The 18,677-nt window shown below is 38.2% G+C and overlaps 1 protein-coding gene across 5 annotated transcripts in view; it reads left to right on the top strand.

Annotated features, from left to right (window-relative positions):
• Positions 1-18,677, top strand: part of LOC101856056 (sperm-associated antigen 1) — a 30,449-nt gene that overhangs the window by 112 nt on the left and 11,660 nt on the right. For 2 of the 5 annotated variants that reach the window (XM_005109455.3, XM_005109456.3), the window contains exons 2-15: positions 3,967-4,102; positions 5,754-5,828; positions 6,809-6,893; positions 7,285-7,419; positions 8,263-8,327; positions 8,970-9,076; positions 9,751-9,809; positions 10,403-10,502; positions 11,877-11,954; positions 13,073-13,179; positions 13,824-14,679; positions 15,377-15,548; positions 15,954-16,034; positions 17,279-17,436. In XM_005109455.3, coding sequence (XP_005109512.1) covers positions 3,972-4,102; positions 5,754-5,828; positions 6,809-6,893; positions 7,285-7,419; positions 8,263-8,327; positions 8,970-9,076; positions 9,751-9,809; positions 10,403-10,502; positions 11,877-11,954; positions 13,073-13,179; positions 13,824-14,679; positions 15,377-15,548; positions 15,954-16,034; positions 17,279-17,436 — 2,209 coding nt within the window. In that variant the 5' untranslated portion in view covers positions 3,967-3,971. Of the gene's footprint in view, position 1; positions 179-3,966; positions 4,103-5,753; positions 5,829-6,808; positions 6,894-7,284; positions 7,420-8,262; positions 8,328-8,969; positions 9,077-9,750; positions 9,810-10,402; positions 10,503-11,876; positions 11,955-13,072; positions 13,180-13,823; positions 14,680-15,376; positions 15,549-15,953; positions 16,035-17,278; positions 17,437-18,677 lie in introns of those variants that run through there. The other 3 variants (XM_005109452.3, XM_013088638.2, XM_005109453.3) reach the window with 3 other exon arrangements.

The following is an 18,677-nucleotide window of genomic DNA, read 5'->3' as shown; positions in this document are numbered from 1 at the left end:
AATTGACTCAGTGGTGTTTTTGGGCGTCATTTTTTATGTACCACGGGAAGAAAAATATTTTCGGAAGCCATCCTATCAGTAATAAGCCCTCAATGTGCACCATTTGAGCTATGCATGGTCTCACCAAGTACTAAGCACTGAGTGAATGGTCTGAATTTCGGAGTCAATATTTTTTCGTGTGTGTTTCATTTTATTCTCATTTCATATTAACTGACTTCACTAACACTCTATCGTAGTCCTAGTCAGGAGTTCATGACAGCTATTTGATGTCTCCTCTTATTACCAAGGGTGACAAAGTGTAGGGGAAGAAGTTCCGCAAAGGGCCAGCAGACCAACAACACACAAAAGACCATATATATAATAAATAAAGAGAGGGGACTTTTCTTTAGCGGAGTAACCCTAACCCTAACCGGCCTTTACACCCAAACTGTAACCCTTACGGTGCGTGCAGACCAAAAGCCGTAAGCCGAGCTATAGCTGCGCCGCGGCACGGTGCTGTTATATTATTTATAAGCGAGCAGTCAAGCTCGAGTGTGCACATCAAAAGCTGCGACAGCAAACCGACTGCTAGAGTCTAGCACTTGCTGTTAGCTAGCCCAAGGATGGATGAAAGTGAAAGCTTGTCTGTTCACAACAAAAATCGTGTGCTCAAACATTTACCGAGCCTTATATGCTAGAGTAGCTTGCGGTTAGTTGGGCAGTGAGTACTACATCATTTTTAGGCCTACATACATCAGTTCAGTATTGACGAAAATGACCAGCACTCCAGATGAGGGAAGGAAGGAAGAAAAGAAGGAAGGGAGGGGGGAATAGGGTGAGGGAGGTAAAGAAGGAAGGAAGGAAGGAAGGAAAGAGGGAGGTAGGAAGGAAGAAAATTTGAAGAAAGGGGGAGGGGGGAATAAAGGAAGGGGAGGGAGGGAGGAAGGAAAAAGGAAGAGCGTGTTAATTCTGTGACATTCCATTCATCCTTATAATAATGCTAGCTCTTGAAACCTTTTTCTCCTTACATTCTTCTGTTTCCTAAAATTTTTGTCTTGTTTCCTCCACAAAAGTTGAGCATTCTTGGAACAGTGAAATAAACTCCAGTGTTCTGTTGTCGTCCATGATGTTGGGTGAATTTCAGTGTGTGGAAGTGGAAATTATGATTCGCGAGAGCCGTCATGTCATGCCTTTTTAAAAATCTTACTTTGGCAAGAAAATCTGGGTCTCAGCGAGGCTCGATTTGAGTGACAATAAATACACAGATATTTTCTGCTGCTCATACCAAGCTGTTTGCTTGTGAGCATGTGGAGCTAGCCCATGGCTTTTGGTGTTCAGACTCTTTAGTTGTAAAGAGACAATATTTTCGCGGCGTAGCTACTGTGCGGCTAGAAGATTTTTGGTTTGCACGCATGCTAACTCTTGTTTACTCAGTGGACTTTGTCACACTGTAAGTGCCGGCCCCCCACAGAACTCCTCTGCTTTTCCTTCCATAGGATACACATACTAATAAATTTACTAGAGATATTACTTTTGCCTCTTTAAAATGAGTTAAATTATTTTAGCCTTCTAGTACTGTTCAAAACCTGTTTGCTATTGAATTATGCTGTAGAACCTACTACACTGAAAAGCTTAGTCGAGACTGGATTTATAATTTCTTCCATTGTAGGCCTAGAGGTAATATTTTACTTTCACTATCATCTCATGCTTGGGTATAGCCTTTTAGAAGAGTCCATCCGTTTTGCATGAATTTATTGACTATTCGTCGCACATTGAAAAATATTTGATGGTTTTTATTTGAACTATTCACTCAAAGTTTAATCGCATAGAGAGTAGATACGGGTATTTTCACCAGGAGGGTAAATTCGCCTCCTGCCTCCCCCCCCATTTAAGATAGGAATCAAATACCAACCGAAGAAGAGTTCAAGAGTTACTTTGGTCCAGAAACAATTCTTTGTCCATTGATCAACCAATCAGAAAAATTGTTATGATGAAAATATTGAAAACCATCGCGGTGTTTTAACTATGTGTCTTCCGGCTTTTCTCCTCTCTTGCCCTATCTCTGCTGATTCTGTGCTATTTTTATTTTGTGTCTACTGCTTACTATCGTTGCTGTACACATAACTTTTACTCAAATTGTGTTGAAACTGCTTTAATGATTAAAACATTATTTTGCTGCTTTTTATTGTCGTTTCTATGCATTGTATGCCCTTTTACTGTCGAAAAATTGTGCTTGTCATATTCTACACTTTGTCAGAGAAATTCGCCTCTATTGTTTAGGAACTTCGCCACGCAGATCTATTGATTTTCCTTTTTGTTATTTTTAATTTTACTTAGATTTGCCTCTTTTATTATGGGGAAATCAAGTAAGGGAATCAATAACAAGTATACTTTTTAAACTTTATAATAGAAAGTGATTTGGAGAAAGCTTTTGAAGCTGTTTTTAAGGTGGACAAAGCTGCTTTGGGTCAGCCTGAGAATTTGGTGTTCCCAGAAAACCTCTTGCCGACCATGTTTCTGGTCGATCTACTTTTGAAATGAGGGCTGGGAGGGAGACAAATAAATTTGTTGATTAAATAAAGAGATTGCAGCTGAAAATGCTGGTTTCTCTGTAAACGAAGATCAGTTTTTACATGTGTTGAATTATCTACATGTAACAAAATAGGATTGGATTTTCCAAGGACTGGCAAATTTCACCGTTGTGGTGGAGAAGTTCCCCGTCACCACATCCACTTGAAAAAAGAAGGAAGCAGGTGAAGTACGACTTGCAAGCAAACCAATCAGTTGACCATCTGCATTTTCATAGGCTTCGAAAAGTTTCAGACGAAACGGGGGTCATGTACGTTGAGCATAGAAGGGGTGTAGGCTTGTTTAGTAGCGAGCCAACTGAGAGGGGCGAAGTTACCCAACTCTACTCTATTATTTCCAATAGGCCTGGCCCCTCTGACAGAAAAAAAAATCGAGGAGGGGTTACAGGGGCTGTTTTTCCCCATAAGTTGATGCTTTGCATTTAGGTTTTAAATTTTCTTGAAAATAATGGATTCATGGTACTTTTAAGGGCCATCTATCTGCAGAAAATAATACTGCAGTTCGACCCCCAAAGTAGAGCATTTGTGTTTGGGAGTGACAGTTAAAATTAACCATCTAAATATAATAAAGTACCGTATTAAAGATAAATCAAATTCAAATCCATCTAGCCAACATGGAAGCAAAGGTTTCATCATGTGTGTGTCTTTTGAAATGTCAGTTTAAAATATGATTTGCCAAATTTTCCTCTTTCAATACAAGTCTTAAGTCCATCTTTATCTTTATATTTTCCAATTATTATGTTATATTGACAATATACCGTCCACATTTGTGCATATACCAGTTCAAATTGTAGTTTCACAGAAGTTTGTGCGTTGCAATGATTTATGAGGCTGAGAAATAAGAGGAGCCATATGTGTCCTGACATGGTGGAACCAGGCACTCGTCAATTTTTGGGCATGTAGAGTTATTGGTGTATAATCTTAAAGCTGGTTCATTTGCCTGTCTATCGGTGGAAAAAACACTCATAGAATCTGTCTTGAATACAAGTCAAGATATTTGTGATTGAAGGAGGATGGGGCAGGGGTCACCTGGTTTCAGAGATAAAATTAGCAAGAAAATGGTTGCTAAAGTTTGGTGACTTCCAAAGCTTCAGAGTTTTTGGAGACTACAAATTTACAGGTTTGTGCCTTTCGTCAACGTTTTTCAGTAAAATTCACCCATAAATGTGTTTTTAAATGGATATAAAAGGTGTTGAGCCCAAAAAACTAAATTCGATAGAAATTGCAGATGGGTGGAAAAATTCCGGTTTCTTTGATTTGATTATTTAAACGAGCGCCTGATTTCACCCCGATGCCTCACATATATAGCTTAAACGGCCTACCATTTCAGCTTTATCATTATCATGAGATTTCTTGATCAATGTTTTAATGCTGTTTGAAATTTCTTTTCTTACAACAGGCATAATGAGTTCAAATATCCATTTGGAAGCACAAACAACAAAGAAATTCAATCTCCCCCTATCTCATCTAGACTACAGCTACATTGATAAATGTACCAATGTCAAAGAGCTGGAAAAGATTGTGAACGTCTTGAGGTAAGCAAGTTTGTGTAATTTGATTCTAGATTTATTACGTGCACAAGTATCGCAGTTTTTCTTTAACATTGAAGGTCAGAGGTTTTTCTTTTTAATCTCTGGTTTCAGCTCCATCTGCAAATGTTAACTTTAATATACAGTCGAACCTGCCTTAACGGAAAGCTGTGTAAAACGGAAACCTGTCTTAACGGAATCTCCCCGCTCCCCCACTTTATAAATTCCTCTTTAGTTACCTGTATAAAGCGGAAACCTGTCGAACACGGAAACAGAAAGAAAAATCCGCTCCCTTCCAAGGGTTTTACCTGTGTAGACAGAAAATGCTTTGTCCGCTCAGCCTGATTTCTCTCTCTCTCTTTGAAACAAAACTCAAGTTTAGTGCCGCCGGGCGAGGAAGCGGAGTAGGGGTGCAATTTGGGGATAGATGTTACCCCATCTATGTGAGCCCTGAATGATAAAGATTATCAGGGTGGTGTGGGCATGAAATCTCCCAGGTGCCAGTGAAAGTGCTCAAGTAGCGAGCCTCGACAGAAACTTTCCTGGGTAGCCAGAAATCAGAAGTGTCAACTTAATTTGACCAATGCCCGCCGCACTGATCTTACGGCCAACCCAAAAAAGAGTTCCTCGAATCGTTACATGGCAGTGATGGGTGGCTTTGGTTGACTGTGCTTGTTACACCGATGGGTGGGGCTCAGGGTTGAAGCAAAGATGTTCAAGCGTTTCTGTTTTTAATAGGTCAAACAGTGGTCCTATGAAATGCAAGCACTGATGGTAATTGAAAGTAAGACTGACACATGTCATTATGAGAGAGAACAGCAGTTTAGAGGTGTGAAGTTTTGACCTCTGTTTGCCAACAAGACAAGCGACCCTTGATCCCACCAGCTGGGCGTTTGAAACCCCCCTCCATCTCCCCCGTAAATTCCCAGTCTAAGAAGGAAAATATTTAAGACGAAATTTTTTTCTAGCTCCCTTGCGATTCCGTCTTACACAGGTTCGGCAGTATACACTTTTACTCAGAGGTTAAAATGCTATTTAGTTACATTCAAAAGGGATACAATTACACCATTGTCCCAAGGTTAGCTTTAATTTAGTTCATGTCCTGGGCACTGAAAGTGATTTTTTAAACAAAAAGATGAGTGCATTGTGCTTGAATCCTTCAATGGTGACATAATCATATACTATAGCTAAAAAAAATGATGCTTTCTTTCTTACTTTTAAACAACCTTGCCTGTGTAAAAGAATTTGCATGAGGAGGTGTTCAGCTGCCCATCAGGTGTTGTTCTTTGGTATGAACATTTGTTAAAATTGACTTTATTACCTGTTTGCGATAGGTAATGCTCTCTCCCATGTATATTTTTCATTGGGAGTTCTCTGGAAATATCATTTTCACCTTTCAAAATCCATGAAATTTGAAAAGTAGCGAAAACGAGAGCTCAAGTTAAAAGTAATGACAATTTATGCACCCTGCCATCCAAAAATGTTAAGTGTCATGAAGATTTGAGGTAAAAAATTTCTCCTGAATGAGTCCACTCTTTGGCCCTACCTATATGGCTCTTCAGTGTTCTACGGTTGTCAACACAATCATCTGTGTTCTAATGTACTTTCCATCTTACTTTTCACTAAAAAGAACTAAATTATTACTGCTTTATTTCAGGTCAGGTGAGGAGGGAAAGTACCCTGACCTAGAAAGGTATGCAGAGAAACGACTGGGTGAGCTAAGCCCCAAAAGGTAAGTCTCATAGTCTCATCCCATAATTCACAAGTGAAGGACCCACTTGGCCAATACTTGCCTCTCTTCATTATTTTCTGCTCAGATTAATTTGAGAGGCAGTTGTACTACTAACTTTTTATTATTAGAGGAATCATAAAGAATTAAAAAAGAGAGGGGGGGGGTTCATATGTTTGAAATTACTTTGAATGCCACTGGAAACCAAAAGCTATCTGGGGGCTCTCATGGTCTTGCAATATGATGTTCACCTCTCATTCAATAGGTCTCGGGTTGGAAACCTGAAAGCCACGAAAAAAAAATTTCTTCTCTAAAATGTTCTCCTTTCACTTCCTTTCCTACTCTGTGGTCATGTTTTGTTATCTGCTTTCATCTTCACTCTCTGTTCCCCTTCCCCCTTTCCTGGGCTCCTGACTCTTTCTACTGCTACTCCTGGCTCCTTCTAATTGCTGTCTTTCAGCCACACCCCTGATCTTAGGGTTGGTAACATTGAACACTTAACCTTCTTGGATAAGGGCGAAAAAATCTCGGAGGTATAGTACGCAAGTTGTGCACATTAAAGATCCCTTTGGGGTCCTAAAATCGATAAGAGAAAGCTTCGGCCGCCACCCGCACAAAATTCAAAATTAATTCCTACCAAAACTGAAAATGCTTAATGTAAAAATAACCAACTTGTGCCCTGCACGCTCATATTATGATATTATGCAGTTGCAAGCGCCATAAAACTCTTACCAAAACAAAAGAAAATTACCAAAATAGAAAACTTATCTGTTTGTCATGTCAACATCATTGATTCTGTTGTCAACTTGTGATTAGGTGAAACGGACTCGATACGCACGAAGGACATTTTTTTTTGTCTTTCATTTTATTCTTTTACTTAGAGCTTTTATTCAAGTTATTTTTATCTCTGTTGATATTAATTTGACAATTATTGTTACTAGCCTCTCTACTATGGAGACTTATAATATTGTGTTTCTTTTCAGTCGAACTCTACGAAAAGATGGCCCTATTCTAAGACCAGGTGACCTGGGGTCCGGCGATTGGAAGAGCATTGAAGAAGATTTAATGGTAAATATGTGGCACAGTGTCCTTTTTACTCCAGACTTTTTGGAGGTACTCTTTGCAATTGTTGGTGAAATTCATTTACGTGCTGATGGAGTCCTAATGTGGCATGTGACCAGTCTATAGAAAATAGTTCTAATTGACAAAACTCAAATGGCTATCTTTAAATGTGTTGATTGTTATTCTGCTCAGTGGTGTGTTTTCCTATTCGTCAAACTAGTGTGTTTCTCTCAAAGGACGTCAGGTCTTATTGCATTTATAGAAACATTCGGCAAGCACTTTCAAATATTTAAATATTATTTTCCTGACACTCTTTGTTACTTCTGTCAGTGAAAGTCATTTTGAGAAAAACTAGGAACTTAAATATTTCTCTTTTCTTGTCTTCTACTTTCTGCAGTCATGGACAAACTCGATGCAGGACAGAGACGCTAAAAAAGGCGTTGCTACCTTAAAGACTCCAGAGGATGTTGTGGAACAGGATGAGAATCTACCTCCTGTCCGCTCTAACAATGTTGTGTTGGAAGGGAAAAAGGTAATTATTCTGTTTTCTGAAAGTCAGTTACTAATTTGCGCTGTCTGGGAATAAATTGGATTTACAGCCAAAAAATGCACTATTTCTGTATGTGTGTGTTGTTTTTTTTAAATATCAGCGGAAGTATTTGTTCTTATAATAAGCCTGCAACACTGTGCTCTTGTAGTCTGTCCCATCTCTCTTTGTCTAGAAACTTAAGTACATTTTATCGGAAAGGGACACTTTTTTTAAGGGTCTTGTGCAATTATGGTTTTTTTTCCGTTTCTTTTATCTGATGTTCTGATGTTACACTATTACACTATGATTGTGGCGAATTCTATGGGAAGGGGGGGGGGGGGGGGGGGATGCAGCAGCCATGACTTGTTGAGAAGACTTAAGCTTCAAAAGTAGTTTTAAAGGTACATATATGTGATTATATTTCATATAAATTATCCAAGGGGCATCAGAAGACAGGCATTGCAAGATTATGTTGTGAAGAATGGAATGACCCAATAATTTCTAAAAGTACATGATAAAAAGGTTCAAATTAAATGCACTGAAATAAATAAAAATATAAAAGTTTTAAAGTTGACTTCCAGGTAATTACTCAAGTCTTCTCTAATAGTAACAATGTATATATTTGTGGAATGACTAGCACTTACGCAGCAGCTTTCAGTTCAAGTACTACTTTTACATTTACCCTTTAGTTGTAGTGTTCGACACGATTCAGAAATGTAAACGTTGTGAAATAACCTGAATCACAGGAACTGAATCAAGCCCCGAGGTGTATGGACTCAGAATGATTGTTTCAAGCCACAGCAAGTTCTACTCAGTACCTAGCTTTATTTTATTTCCTTCCCACAGCAAAAAATCTCAAGTGAAGCCAAAGCCAAAAGAGTTATGCCCAGGGATTACAGAGAATGGGATAAGTAAGTGGCAGCTGCTCTTGGAATAGTTTTTCTGTGACCATATGTTCTTATGCCTATGCTTGACAAATAGTTGATTGGTGTTATGTAGAAGATGTAATGCAGTTCACAATGACAAGTTTAATTTATCTCACAATGACAAGTTTAATTTATCTCACAATGACAAGTTTAATTTATCTCACAATGAGGGGTACATTTAATAAACTAACTCTCTCTCTCTCTCTCTCTCTCTCTCTCTCTCTCTCTCTCTCTCTCTCTCCCTCTCTCTCCCCCCCCTCTCCCTCTCCCTCTCTTTTTCTCTCTCTCTCTCTGGCATGAACATTTGTTAGTGATTGTACTACTCATAGCTGATTTAAATGTGGTGTCTTGGTTGTCCTTTTGTACTGCTCATTTGCTATTGTAAGGAAATCCTTCTAATGACCGGTTAAAGGAAGAATGCTTCCTGTTCAGTTATTCGAAACAAAATCGGAATAGAAATAGAGGACAAATCTCAATAATGATGCTCTTGTTGTATAACGGAAAAGCAGCACCTTTGACAAAAATTGAATTGTGAAACTAACTTTTTGTGTTCTTTTTTAAGCTTTTCTTCACAACCCTATACCTATTTACGAGGAAATATGCTTCTCTTGTTTCTTTCTTTTTTAGGGTAGACATTGATGCAGAACTAGAGAAGGTAGACAAGGAAGAAAAGAATACACAGGCCTCAAAAGGGTCAAAGTTGAATGGCGTTGCAATGGACATTGATGCTACAGGTATTATTTTCCACTGTGTTTTTGTGTGTGTATGTGTGTGTGTGTGGGGGGGGGGGGGGGTTCTTTTCTACTTCACCAGGAATGGGATATACCCATACAAATTTCATCCTGAAAGATTTTAGAGAAAGGACTGTGTGACATGTCATATTCTATTAGCTGACTAAATATTTGTGTTTACTTTTACAAAGTTATTTAATAATATTAAGGTCTGTCTATTATGAAGCAGATTGCTGAAAATTGTACGTCAGTATAATTACCAATGTTGGTAACGTGTACTTCATTTTGATATGCAATTGGAAAGGGACAGCTAAACTTGATTTCATTGAAGTCATTTGTATGTTATTAGGCAGTGCACAGAGAGCTATGTGTGTGTATAGCAAGCATGCAGGATGTTTGAAGAGTGTCTTTTGTATGCTGAGTTTTGTTTTGTTGCTGTTTTTGGTTGGTCGGTTGTTTTTTTGTATATGGTCAAACATGGACATTCCAGCTAAAAGTGATTACATCATTTGGGGTCAGAGTGAGTTTTGTGTGATTCCCATGGTCCTGGATCCAAGGTAGTTTCATTTCTGTAATTCCTTTTCTGCGCATGTTGTTTTATTGTTGGAAATTTGAAAAAGATATTACTGTCTCTTTTGTGACAAAAATCAGCTGGAGTATTTGTCTTTCTTTTCCAGGCTTATCAGAGGAACAGAAGCAAATGAAAGCCAACAGGGAAAAGGACAAAGGCAATGAGGTATGTTATTACTCATTTAATCAAGACTTTTACCTTAAAATTGATAAATTAGGGCCCAAAGTTTGCTATAAAATAAGGCTGGATCACGTTTCTTGATGCACCTTTTTCGAAATGGGTCCCGAAGTATATATTGATATTTTGATTTCTTACATTTGAAGTGAAGTCTTTTTCCCACTGTCAGTTTTCTCTCTCCAGATGTTTGTTCAAAGTGTGTTAACGAACCTTATTTCTTCTTTGCATTCCCCTACTAGAACCTGGTGGTTCTTCAACCAATAAAACTTTCAGTCTTTAATGTTTAGAAGGTATGTTTTCTTGGGAAAAAGTGGTGAACAAATAATGTTGACTGTGTAGATGTATGAAGAAGCTGGTAAGCGGCACATGTTGCTCTCAGGAAGATGAGTCTCTTTGGTTGTTACAATATCTCAAGCTTTTGTCCAACAGTTACAATCAAAATTTTTGTACGGGCTTCAGTTTATCATATTATTGTGGTTTATAGGTTTCTCCACAAATGTATTAAAAAATTTTTTTGACAGTTTGCATGTTTCAGTGGTATGTATACATTCTTACAGTTTTGAAATTTATTTTTTGTTCAGGCTTTCAGATCCCATGATTATGAAGAGTCAGTGACCTACTATTCTCGGAGCATTTCTTTATCACCATTGGCAGCATCTTACAACAACAGAGCTTTAGCCTGTAAGCTTAAATTGCAGTCTTTTAAGACGTTTTACTTTGATATGATTAGCTTTTTAGTGTTGCTAAATGTACTTTTTTACTTATATTCTGATACATCAACTTGCTTTTACCTTGATGAAGATTGGCACGACTGATTTTATTGATGAGGTAATCTGAACATGGTGGTATTTGCAATACTGGATTTTACTTTTTATAATCTCATTCCCTTACCTGTAAAAGAGTATATATAGACAGAAACATGAGAGGGAAAGAGCTGAGGTTGGACTCATTAATGGTGCCCTCCAACCAACCACGTAAGCATTTGTAAGTGTAACTCGCAACAGTGTTCATCAATTCGTATGGAATGAGTGAAGAAATCTTTCCTTCATTTATTATAGGATCCACAATTTATAGTGAACTTATTGTTCTATTGTAGATTTCTTCTCTTGTATTTTTTATGAGTGCTTTGATTGTTTGTTATATATTACAGTCAAACCTGTGTAAAATGACCACCCAATGTCAAGGAAAAAAGTAGCCGTATAACACAGGTGGCCGTCTTAGGCAGTGCTGATCAAAATGAAGAAAGTTAATCTTTCTCTTCTGAGGTCCAAACCCGTGCTGATCCTTGGCTTTAGACTGACATAAAGCTAATTCAAAAGGGTTTTTGTTTTCTTTTGAAAAAAGGGGGAAGGGGTTAGTGCAAGAAGGGTTTTTTGTGTTGTTGTTTTGTGTTTTGGTTAGCTTTCTTTTTCTTGCTTATTTTGTGCAAGGGTAAAATAAACTAAAAAATTATGTAATTAAGACGATGAAGACCGAGTTCCATGGTAAAACAAACACACGAGTCGCCACCACTGGGAGAACGAGGGACGCTTATGTCTCAAGTTCATGTCAGTGTTCATTGTTACTTTGTTACAGATTAGGTAAACAAAACAGTGACCAGTCACCTCACATAACATTTGTGCCTGAGTTGTGGGCTTGGCTTACAGGTTATGACAGATCAGGCTTCCTTCACCAGCAGTTGAAAGTTTATTGTTAGGCCTACCCATTGGTCAGCTTGGATAAACATTCTTTGGAGGGACTAACAATAACGACAGGTGAATGAATTGTGACGGCCCGTTTACAGCGTGAGGGGCTGATTCAAAATTTATGACAAAGCGTCGCGTTGGACAGATGACTGTTTTACACAGTTAGATTATATAGTAAGAACGCAAGGGGGGAATTGAAAAGTGGTCGTTTGTACAGGTTACCGTATTGTACAGGTGTCCGTCATGGCAGGTTTGACTGTATGTAGCAATAGGAAAGAACTCTTCAAACTTATTTTTGTCTGTTTCGCCACCCTGTCTGAATGCCGTTGACTGACATTGTAATCAGTTTTGTAAACTTTTATCATGGCAGATTTGAAACTGGAAAAGTGGGACAAAGCCATCAAAGACTGCAACAGTGTCTTAAACTTGGAAATTGACAACATTAAAGGTAAGCTAGCTTTCTATTTAGTTTGAAGCATTATCTGCTACTGCTTTTTTCAAGAACTGATTAGATATTCTTGTGGAATGGGAGTTCTGGGGTTTGCTCTATTAGCTCAGTTGGCGTCGTGCTTGACTATAGAGCAGATGGCCGTGGTTTGAATTCAAAACTGGGCGTTGGGGCGTTAAACTCATACACTTACTTTTTGTTTTGAAGTTCTGCTGTATATCCTCTTAATGAAGGTCATTTTATCTAGCCAAGCACAAAGAAATACTTTTCTTGACTTTAGCCTTTACATTTTTGTTTATTTTATCGTTTGTTTGTTTTTGGGAGTTTTTAGAGATATATTTATTAATTAAAATTGTTTTTAAATTTATTTATTTATTTTTTTTTTTTTTTTTGGGGGGGGGTCTGATCCAATTAGTCAGCCTTATTCTTGTCCTTTGCATGAGTATAGATAATAGACCCTACCTTGACAAATGTTTAGTATAGCGGATGGTGTTTTCTGTCATGTTGTACTAGTCTGAGTTACACGGTATCATGTCTTTTATTCTCAAGGTTTGTTTTACTGTGGTTTAGGGTCCGTAATTTAAACTTAAATATCTGAGTACTAATGTTTCTGTGATCAATGTATTAATAGTAAAATAGAGTGAAGAAGGGGAAAGAGCATGAGAGAGAGGGATTAGTTATTGGAATGTTCTTTATAGCACATGTATTGTAAATACTTTCCTAGTGGAAATGCACAATACAAATGTGATATATTATCATTACATCACGTTCTTGGCATTGTTTACTTCCTCTTAATATGGCCTAGTTCTGTCCCCATTTCTGGCATCTTAAAATGCCACTTACCAACTTTACCACCTCAAACAAACAAAATAATGATCTATACCACATAGATTTACCAACAGTATTAGAAACAACCCTCAATAAGGTGTTGGTGAGTGGTTGGCAGATGCTCTGGTATAGTTTGCTTCTTCTTTCTTATGAAACATTTATCATTCTTTTCTCCCCTCCACCTTTCTTTATATGTTTCTCTTAAGTAACACCTCTAATCTTCAGCACTAATATTGCCTAATTGTATTGTAAGTTCCCCCCCCCAAAATACGTTTTATGTGCGTTTTCAGCATTATTAAGGAGAGGAACAGCCTACAAGAGTAAAAAGGATTATCAAAAGGCTGTGACAGACTTTGAGAAAGTTCTCAAGTTGGAGCCTCAAAACAAAAAGGCAGAGGTAAGCAGTAATGATTGCCTTACACCATCCATTGTTACTTGCTGAGAAGAGAAAACTTAGCTGGATTGAATTTTGTACTTAAAGCTGTTTTCTCTCTTCTTTCTCCCCCTCTCCCCCTCTCCCCCTCTCCCCCTCTCTCCCTCTCTCCCTCTTTCTTTCTCCCCTCCTTCCTTCCCTCTTTTTCTCCCTCTTCCTCCTTTCCTAGGATATATATGTTATTGTGATTGGGACTGTAAAGTAGTCAGTCATTTTTTAAAGGAAATGTTGTTGCAGATTTTTGGTGCAGCCTTGTGTTTATGTGGCTGAGAAAAAAAAAATTATACAGATGTTTAATGTCTATTTTTATTTTTGAAAGGTTATTTGTTTTTGTTATCTAGAATCCACCAAGGTGTTTAATAATGAATATTTGATAAGCTTAACTGCAAAAGTATATATATGTTTATTTAGAGTGAAACCTGCTCAATCAGCCACCTATATAAGACAATCACCTGTACAAACTGCCATTTCCCATTCCTCCTGTAGATATTTTTAAAACACAAAAACGACACTATGTGGGGCAGCCACTTTTCTCCCCAACAGTAGGTTGCCGTCTTAGACAGTTTTGACTGTATTTATTTTTAATATATGTATATCTCTTTGTTCAGGGTTTGCTTGAGGAAGTTCATAAACAAGTGAAGAAGGAACAGAAGGAAAAGGGAAAGCGGATGGTGATTGAGGAAGTAGAGGAAGATAGTGGAGAAGAAGAAGCTGAAACTATCGAAGTAGAGAAGCCAGTGGTCAACGGGTTTGGTCGACACAAAGGTGATGAAGTATCCAGTAAGGAAGTGGATGCTCGGTCAAGTGCATGTAAGATTTCTGAAATTCCTCCAGAGGACACAAAGGCTGGTGAGCCGAGTGGTAGTGAAAAGAAACAAATAACAAAGGAGGAGAAAATGACAAGTGAGAAATGTGCCCAGTCTAGGTCCACTGTTACACCTAACGAGCCTCAGGGAAACTCAACTGCTGATAGAAAGTCGGTGGTTCAAGATACCGCCTCACAGTGTTCAAAGAAAGTTCCGGTCAATGCCGCCAGTGAGGCAGTGACAAGTCCCGAAGAAAAGGCTCCCAACTCTAGTGCCTTATCACCCCCAGCCAAAGCAAGTGAAGCCGCATCAGCATCAGCAGCAGCCCAGTCCTCAACGCTGTCGTCATCTTCATCATCGTCTTCATCGTTGTCTGTGTCGGAGAATGCATCACCATCATCATCCGCAGCAACTCAAGAATCTCAGCCGTCATCCCAAGTGTCATTTTCACTAGAGGAGACTACATCAGAAGCCCAGGCAAAGGAGGATGCACCTCCTTCATCTGTGAACTCGCAGTTTGTGAGGCCAACCTATGTCCAGATGCCTTTGCCACCAGGTGTTCTTACGCTGAAAGAGGAAGGAAACAAACTTTTCCGCAGCGGCCAGTATGGTGAAGCTGTGGAGCAGTACTCAAAGGCCATATCAAAGTTAGAAAAAGGTAAGAAAATACTGATACTTGTTCCTATTTTGTGTGTTGAGTCAAACATGTGTTTTCGCAGGTCTAACTCCTTTTCTTGTGTTAAAGCTTTATTCTTATGTGAAATAAGAATTTTATCCACACTTGTATTGTTAGTTCAGTCAGAAACTGTAAATATAGAGGTGTAGTCTGAGCCAGCAAAAGCTGGGTGTATTTCATAAGGTAATAATTTCTTTAAGTCTGCTGAAAAAGGCGTTTTATTTCATAGGTCAAGCCTTATCTATACTTATGTACTTATGTAAGTGGGTGGCTGGTGGATACTCTAGTGTGCTTTATGCCTTTTCTTTCCTGTCAAATATCTATCATCCTTATCTCTCTTTCTTTTCTTTGTTTGTTACTCTCTAGTAACACCTCTAATCTTCAGCACTTATATGACCTATTTGTGTTGCAAGTGCCTTCACACTCTTTCTAAAACTAAACTAAATTTAAATACTTATCTTATGATATACTATGATCAGTAGGTACATTTTTCAGCAATTTTGATATCTAGATTTACAAAACCTGCAACCAAAAAAAATGCAAAAAAGTTGTCATGTTGCATTTGCAAAATCAGGCCAAGCAGATGCTGTCCTGGGCCAAAGTTATTTGCTAGATCCTAAGATGATAGCAAAATTTGGCAATAGTTTTATTTTCCTTTTTATTTTCCTTTGGACTGCAGACCAAGATCAACAAGTGAACATATCAGTATTACTTAGCAACAGAGCAGCATGTCACCTTAAGACAGGCAACTGCAGTGCGGCCGTGTCAGACTGTGGCCAGTCCTTGCAGCTCGTCCCACACTCCGCGAAAGCCTTACTGCGCAGAGCTGCTGCTTATGAAACATTAGAGAAGTGAGTTGTTCAATGACCTTCAATTCCTTGTTGAAATCTTTTTTTTACCTTTGTATTCGCCCTGCCAGATCTCTGGGGTAATTGACTGCTCATTCTTCAAATTGCATTGCAACTGATTAATTATTATTACATGTATGATTGTTTTCCTACTTCATAAGGACCATAGCTTTAAATTAAGGCTACTACATTCTGATTTGGAAGATGCCCTATTTTTTTTTTATACTGACTACAGTATTTTCAAGTTTGGCATGTATTGATTTTGAATTTTGCACGGATGGTGTCTGAAGCCTACTCTTGATGATGATATAGCTCCCATAACTATTGTGCTCATTTGGTTCGTTTGTCAACTTTTGTTTTTTGTATTTATTTTGTTTCAGTGATTTAAATGATATTCCATTTTTGCAGGTATGGTGATGCCTATGTGGACTACAAGCATGTGTTAAGTGTGGATATGTCTACACAGCAAGCACAGCAGGGTGCTAGCAGGTGGGAAGAATGTCTTTGAATGTGTATGAGCCCTGTAATTATTGTTCATACCTAAACGAATAAGCTGTTTTCACCATACCAAAATTGTAAAAGAACATTTTTTAAGGAGAATATATTGTAAAGCCCTGTTGATTCAGAAGGCATATTAGGCTAGGATGCCCCTACAGCGTCACAAATGACACAGCTTGAGGCCATTTATGTTCCTTTAGGTGCCGGTAGACTCTTAAGTATGTGTGGAAACATCTGGCTGGAAAAAACTCAACCTTGTGTCTTCATTAATTTGCTGGCTTCAAAGCTTATGTTTGTGCCAGAAGCTGGCTATTTCTTTGTAGATATGCTTTGGCATAAATATCATACACAATGGCTTCATCAGTTGAGTTCCATACAAATGTGTTACCAGTTGTGTGTTGTCCCCCAAAATGCAGCATTTTCACTTGTTTTGAAATAGGCAACTGTGAAAACAATTTCATGCTACAGGTGAAAGAAAATTTCAGTAGGAAAGGGAATTGACTGGAGAACATAAATAAGAAAGCAGGGTGGATGACTTTTTGATTTATGTATAGTGAATTTGTGTAAAGGTCTAGATTGAGGTCGCAATCTGCAAAGTAAATTTTCATACTTCGGATAAAAGAGAAATATCATGTGTTGACTGAAGTATTTAACGAGAAAGCAGAGTAGATGTGGGAAGTACCTTTCAATTTAGATTCAGAGAGTCCAGGTTGGTTGATTCTGTTTGAGGTGTGGGCTTGAACTATAGCAAGGTCTCATTCTGGTTTGTGTCAAACCATTTTCTCACACGTGTTCAGTTGCCCCAATTTTCAGAAATTACTTAACTATCATTAGAAATAGCTTCACTTAGTATGCTCTGGTACTTTCCTTGAATGGGATATGTTAAATATACAAGTATATGTTGGATAACAAATGGTTGACAACCTGATGCACATATTCCTGTGTTCCATACGGAAAGTCTTAATTTGTTGTAACCTCAAGAATTGTGATGTTAAGGACTCCTTTTTTAATGCCTTGCGAGTGCATAATGTTTAATTTTTAGTGAAAAGTACATGTTTTGAGTCTAATCAGGATGGGGTTTTTTTGTGTATGGTTTTTTTTTTTTTTTTTTTTTTTGGGGGGGGGGGGGGGGGGTTAGGTAATCAAGTGCGTAGGTTACCAGTCTTTTTTTTTCCCCCTCTCCAAATTTTAGTTATCCTGGTTTCACAAATGTTTGTTTGAATGACATTTTCCAGGTGTCAGAGTACATTGCAACAGAGGCATGGCTCAGCGGCGTGGAGGGAGAAAATCCCTCGCCTTGTCCTGGTGCAGCCATGGGAAGTGCCCGAGATTGTGGATCAGGCGGGCCTGCACAAGTCAATGTCGTCCACGGTGTCTCTGTCTGAGGCAGCAGGTAGGTACAGGAGTGGTTTGTTTATCAGGTGCTCTGGTGTGGTGTGTTCCCTCTTTCCTGTCAAACATCTGGGGTCGTTCTTATCTCTCCTTTTTTAAAATGATTGTTACTCATCTAGTAACACTTCTAATCTTCAGCACGTGTGGCGGGTGCTCTGGTGCGGTGTGTTTCCTCTTTCATATCACACATCTATCGTCCTTTTCTCTTTCTCTCCTTTTTTATTGATTGTTACTCTCTAAGACACACTTCTAATCTTCAGCACATATGGTAGGAGCTCTGGTATGGTGTGCTCCTTCTTTCCCATCAAACATTTATCTTTCTTAACTCTCCTTTTTTTAATTGATTGTTACTCTCTAGTAACATTTCTTATCTTCGTCACTAATATGACCTAATTGTGTTGTCAGTGCAGTTAAACTCTTACTAAATCTAAAATGAAAGTGTTTGTTGTTATCTACTGCTATTATTCATAAATTTTTTTCACTGAAATTGAGGTTTTTCATGTCATATGTCCATATTGTGACACGGAGGAGTTGTTTTCAGTTAAATTGATGTTGGTGGCCATTTCATTTTAGAGTTATGATTGACTTAATGTATTTGTGGATGGTTGAAGGGTGCAACTGGTTGATGTTTCTTTGCTTTTTCTCTGTTGTTTCTGTCCGCCTGTCTTTCTCTTGTGGGTGGTTGGCTGGTGCTCTGGTGTGTCCTTATCTCTCCTTCTTTTTTGTGTTTATTATGCTCCTATAACACTTCTCATATTAGACACTTATATGACCTTATAATATTGTGTCGCAAGTGCAGTAAAACTCTTACTTAAACAACCATCTTCTCGCTAGATGGGCACAATGGCAAACACATAAATTAGGTGCCAAATGCTAACTATATTTTGAAGGTGCAGAATATCTAGATTTTTCAGAAAAGTCCTATGTAAAAATTTGGATTCTCTGGCATCTCTCAGTATCCCCTTTGTGTCAGCCATATTATTATGTCAAAAATCATGAGCCAAGATTATTATGTCAAAAATCATGAGCCAAGATGCTGTCCTCTCCTACAGTGCACATCCTATAATACACCATAGAGGATTTTACCCGAAAACTAATGAAAGATTTCGAAATATGCAATATGAAATCATACAAATTGTGTAAATCTTTATTTTTGAAAGGGACAGCAAAGTGACTGGGATAAATAGCACACAAACGTTTCTAGCAAAAATTGGGTGCAATTTAAGTTTTTTTAAATCCGAC

The sequence above is a fragment of the Aplysia californica genome, unplaced genomic scaffold (assembly GCF_000002075.1).
Source record: "Aplysia californica isolate F4 #8 unplaced genomic scaffold, AplCal3.0 scaffold00780, whole genome shotgun sequence".
In the NCBI taxonomy this organism is placed as follows: domain Eukaryota; kingdom Metazoa; phylum Mollusca; class Gastropoda; order Aplysiida; family Aplysiidae; genus Aplysia; species Aplysia californica.
The sequence above is the reverse complement of the archived record's forward strand: the minus strand, read 5'-3'. Positions and strand labels throughout refer to the sequence as shown.